The 5,690-nt window shown below is 45.3% G+C and overlaps 1 protein-coding gene across 1 annotated transcript in view; it reads right to left on the minus strand.

The window, feature by feature from the left end:
• kcnh1a (potassium voltage-gated channel, subfamily H (eag-related), member 1a) overlaps nucleotides 1–5,452 on the minus strand; it is a gene marked incomplete at both ends in the record, with an annotated part of 72,857 nt that extends 67,405 nt beyond the window's left edge. The window contains 2 exons of the mRNA XM_080849050.1: nucleotides 634–757; nucleotides 5,380–5,452. Of these exons, the coding sequence (XP_080705176.1) occupies nucleotides 634–757; nucleotides 5,380–5,452 (197 nt within the window). The remainder of the gene's footprint in view (nucleotides 1–633; nucleotides 758–5,379) is intronic.
• Nucleotides 5,453–5,690: the final 238 nt, after the last annotated feature.

A 5,690-nucleotide genomic window follows, 5' to 3' on the forward strand; every position in this document is an offset into this window, starting at 1 on the left:
AGGAGTGGAGGAGTGGATGTGGGGTGGAGAGGAGGAGTGGAGGAGTGGAGGAGTGGAGCTGGGAAGGAGTGGAGGTGGGAAGGAGTGGAGGTGGGAAGGAGTGGAGGAGTGGAGGTGGGAAGGAGTGGAGGTGGGGAGGAGTGGAGGAGTGGAGGTGGGAAGGAGTGGAGGAGTGGAGGTGGGAAGGAGTGGAGGTGGGAAGGAGTGGAGGAGTGGAGGAGTGGAGGAGTGGAGGTGGGAAGGAGTGGAGGTGGGAAGGAGTGGAGGTGGGAAGGAGTGGAGGTGGGAAGGAGTGGAGGAGTGGAGGTGGGAAGGAGTGGAGGTGGGAAGGAGTGGAGGAGGGGAGGAGTGGAGGAGTGGAGGTGGGAAGGAGTGGAGGTGGGAAGGAGTGGAGGAGTGGAGGAGTGGAGGAGTGGAGGTGGGAAGGAGTGGAGGTGGGAAGGAGTGGAGGAGTGGAGGAGTGGAGGAGTGGAGGAGTGGAGGTGGGAAGGAGTGGAGGTGGGAAGGAGTGGAGGAGTGGAGGTGGGAAGGAGTGGAGGTGGGAAGGAGTGGAGGAGTGGAGGAGTGGAGGAGTGGAGGAGTGGAGGAGTGGAGGAGTGGAGGTGGGAAGATGCAGGGGATGAGGCTTGTTACCTGCAGGTGCTGCTCTTCTGCATGACCTCGGCCCGGTGGTAGCCAGACAGCTTGCAGAAACCATCGTTGCTGTACACGATGGGCCAGTCCACAATCTGAGCATTGCCCAAGACGAAGTTGGTGTCTGTCGCAAAGAAGAGGTGCAAAGGAGGGAGCAGAAGAGTGGAGAGAGGAGAACACAGTGGAGAAGAAAAACAGGAGGTGAGGAGAGAAGTGGACATGAGAGAGGAGAAGAGAAGAAAAGTGGACAGGAGAGAAATGGAAATGAGAGAGGAGAAGAGAAGAGAAGTGGACAGAAGAGAAGAGAAGAGAAGAAAAAAGAGGAGAAGAGAAGAGAAGAGAAGAAAAGAGAATAGAAGAGAAGAGAAGAGAAGAGAAGAGAAGAGAAGAGAAGAGAAGAGAAGAGAAGGACAGTCAAATGCCACTTAACTGTAAATATCATTGGGAAAGGGTGGGAGAGCTGTTCAGGTTAGGGCACGATGAAAGCCACTAAGGGTTAAAGCGTAAGAAAAGAGAAGCAGCCCCTTGACTCCACTAGCCTGAACCGGCAGCATCCTTAGGTCCCAAAGCTACGAGCCGAGCCTGTTGGCCGTGTATACATCACTTCCTGTGGCAGAGACGCTTGCTCTGAGATGCTGATGTCACACGGTGACAGTGAGCGCCCCCCCACCGCTTCCCCTCGGCAAACAACTCTGCCACCATCGCACAGGCCACGCCTCCATTGCACAGACAAACCCCCCTCTGTCAGTCTGACCCTGCCCCCCAGTCAAACGGGGGAGACTTCTCTGCAGTACAGAGTGTCATGTTTGGAACTGGAGCGGAAGGTTCCAGATAGACAGAAAGTAATTTGTATGTTATGGAAACAATGCATGAATACAGTCCACCTGTATTCTGCTGAACTGAAGAGCTAGCTTTATATGCCACCATATCTTTTTCCTTTCTGTCTTCTGTTACTTATGCCTGTTTAAGACATGAGGAGTTATGACATGGAAGGGATCTAAGATCTGTAATCCTTGGTGCTGTGTAGCTACCCCTGCTTAGCATACTTATGCTCTGGTATTCTACAAGTTTGCTGCAGGCCAGTCCAGTGGACTATTGAGCGGCAGAGCTGACAATAGCACTTCTGAGTTGCTGCGTTAGCATATGGAGCTCTCTCTGGGAAGCGCAGCTTTTAGAAAAGCAAGCTCATTGTAAAATTAGACAACAAGTGATTCAATATGGCATGGATTAGTTGCCTGTAATCACCAGCACAAATGGTTGACATTGGGCCCTTCGCACCGACAAGAAATAATCCAGCAAAAATTCAACCGTACACAGGAGAACTGAGTTAAAGGCTTTGCGCACTCATATGCAACATACACACACACACACACACACACAGCTTTTGGTGTCTTCACGGATTGTGGATTTAGATCTTACAGACGGAGCATGCCAGATTCATCCTTCAATCAGTGCTCTGTGTTTTTTAGTGAGAGTGTGTGTGCATGTATGCATACAAGATTGAGAGAGTCAGGGAGTGAGTGAGTGTGTGTGTGTGTGTGTGTGTAAGAGAGAGAGAATGAGGAGTGGGGTGACACTGTAATGTTTATTAAATGTGTTAGATTGTCACTCACGTTTTTACTGCCAAATATACATATACAAGCTTACTTGTGTAACTAAGTTATGTGTTCTGCCACAAACAAGGTTTATGTGAAATGTGTATGGGAAAAGGTCGGTTGTTGATGCTCAACCAGTTTGGGTTTTTCAGTCTCTCTGTTTCAATCTCTCTGACTGTTTCCGTCAATCCTGCCTCCTTCTCTCTCTCTTTCTTTCCCACACACACACACACACACACACACACACACACACACACACACACACACACACACACACACACACACACACACACACACACACACACACACACACACACACACACACACACACACACACACACACACACACACACACTTTCCGCTGGCTGTGTGGCCTTGCATGTTTAAGATCCTTTTGAGATCGGGGTTAGGCCACAACACACATACATGTACACACACACACACACACACACACACTGAAGTGGTAGAGGCTGGATAAGTAGTGTAAGTGCTCAAGCACACGCCATTTAAACTAGCCTTTGTTATTTACCCGTGAGTATACTGTATGTCTAGAGCTCTATCCAGACTGTGTGCATATGGGATTTAAACAGTCCCCTGACACTGTAAATTCTAAACCACTCATCACTAAAGGTCCAGCGCTGCCAACTCCATCATTTGCACTTTATAATAACTTCAGCATTTAACCCTTAAGGTTCCATTGAGGTCTCCCTAATCCTCTGTAAACATTTCTGTGTGGCAAGACACCAGCAATGACCAGTGGACAATGGACTCCTGAAAAAAATAAACAAACAAAATATAAAACATGTCCCCTGTTCACAGAGATTGGGACCGGTCAAAAGTGCTGGTCCCCAACTTAAGTGAACCACAAAGGAGATGTTTGCGTTGTTGAAGAGTCAGCAACCAGACAGAAATACACAGAGTACGGCACGGCTAGCACTCTACATGGAGATGACCATTGTAACTACCCACACAAACACAGCAACCACTATGGAAGGAAGGGTGTTCCATGCCAACATTTGTTATTTTACAATGTTAATAGAGCCTTATAGCTTAGCGCAAATGTAGTGTGACTGTCCTACAGGGTATATGTAACTATTTTCCTCTAGTGTTAATTGTGAATTAACACTACGGTAAACTTAAAAATGTGTTAATAGGCAAATAATGTTAGAGAAAAAGGAAAAGGAAAAAATACATTATGTTGAAATTATTGATGGGTACAATTTGTAAATTAACAGAAATTGGTATAGAACAGGCTATGCTTAAAGTAGAGAGAGAGAGACAGAGAGAGAGAGATAGAGAGTCATGTTCAAAAGATATTTTAGAAAGGGGGACTTCACAGTAAGGGTATACCTGTCTGTCTATGTGATAATGTCCAAACTGAAAAGTTAAGAAGAAAAATTGTTAAAGCATTACAGACACTGTAAAACAGACCCCTGACACAGATATTCTGCACAACTGAAATAATTTGTATCGTCTATTTAACTTGATAATTGTTTAAGGACATTATGTTGTTGTTTTTTTTTACTGGCCTATCACCTATACCCGAATGATTATTAAATGATTTTGACAAATGTCCTATCATTACATAGAAACGTCGCTCAAGCAGCATTACAATCGCCACATCATTATTGCCAGGCTACTATTCTAACAAAGACTGACTGATGATCACTGGAATAGAGGGAGGCCAAAAACAACAACAAAAAACGGCGAAACAGGGAGAGAGAGAGAGTGCGCGAAGTGCCTTCGAGAGCATGGCAGAGAGAGAGAGAGTGCGCATGGCATGGCAAGAGAGAGAGAGAGAGAGAGAGAGAGAGAGAGAGAGAGAGAGCGAGCGAGATAGGTGATTTAAGATGTACCCCTTTCTTTGAAATAATATGAGCCACCTTGGTCCTCCCAGTGCCCCGAAAGCCACTTTCGATTGCGCAATGTAATTATCTGTACACTGGTTTAGATTCGCAGCGCGCAGGCGTCAAGACACAATCTACATTCGAGGGTAGTTTAAAATCGTGTTATGTACAAAAAACTGAAATATGCAGGGACAGTTTGTCAGGCCAGAAGGAGATCTTCTGTAGAACTCTGTGATATATTCAGGCCTCGTAAGGAAGTCCTTCCCTTTATCCATACAAAGCTCTACATTTAAAAAACATGAGCTGAGTGGAACACTGAATTTGTTTAAAACAGAAAATGAAAGTCATCAATTGATGTAATGTAGTGTAGCCTTTTTCAAATTAATAGAGTCATTAACCTACAAAGTTTATTAAGTTGAAATGAAATTAGGCTATAACAAAGTTTTGTCCACGGTATGTCTTAATTGAAAAATATCAAACACAACCGTGCAATATATACTGAGCCACTGCCCTCCGCGTTACAGCCGGAGACATTAACGCAGTTTGGTGCGCCAAAAAAACATTTCAGGAGAAACACCCTGAAGCTATCAAAGACGACGTGCAGCCTAACCGCTTTTCAGACAACATAACAGCCTACAACATAGGAGACATAAGCCTAAATTAGATGTGGACCAGTGTTTATTAGGAAGGGATTTGGCTGATTGGTTTTTAGAAAATATCTAATTAGCTTGTTAGTGCGCGTTTCATTATTCTGTGAAGCTGTCATAAATAATATAAATTTGTGCCGACCGAACTGAATGTATTGCTACATTCTATAACACCTAGCTGTATTAGAAATGTGAATGTAACTTCTACAGTGAAGATTACCTTCCTAGAGAAGGCTAAGCGTAATAATGTGTACGAGCCTTTATTAAATCTAAAGCCTATAGTCCATTGTCACTCACAGGTGTTTTTTTATCAGAATATTCTCTACATGGATTGGGTTTTGTGATGGTGAACATCATAAAAAAAAATGTTGGACTGTTCCTGACAATCAAACGATTCAATCCATCCGGAAAAGAGAAGAGCACGCGTGTATATCTACTCTGTTAATGGTTAAAGTAGCCTAAAGGCAGCCTTGGCTTGACTCCTGATAAACACACACACACACACACACACACACACACACACACAACCATACGAATGTGCGTGTGAATATTCCAAAAAGTTTGTATTTGGAGTACAGTCAGAGAGACTTGATTGCCGTTTGCATTTTTGGGTGGATAAAGAGTAAACACAATGTTCAAATGGTATGTGCGCCTTACCGTTCGATCGTCTGACAATATTCTCTAGAAAAGTATTCTGAGGGGCTACTAGTCCTCTCCGGCCGCCTGCCATCACGGCGGCTCATGCAGTCGTCCCGCAGGTTGCGAGCGGTGGCCGTAAACCAAACGTTATCCGCAAACCGACGTCTCCGATGTGTCGAATACCTCTGCTGTCTTCATGCTGCTCTCTTCTCCTACCGAGATTTGGACTGGGGGCTTTCCTCCTCACACTATCCTAGGAACACAGTCAGGAGCAGCTCCCCCTCCTCTCCCATCTCCTCTTTCGATTACGCGCACTGGGTGAATTTTGC

This window comes from Sprattus sprattus (genome assembly GCF_963457725.1).
Source record: "Sprattus sprattus genome assembly, chromosome: 12".
Classification (NCBI taxonomy): Eukaryota; Metazoa; Chordata; class Actinopteri; order Clupeiformes; family Clupeidae; genus Sprattus; species Sprattus sprattus.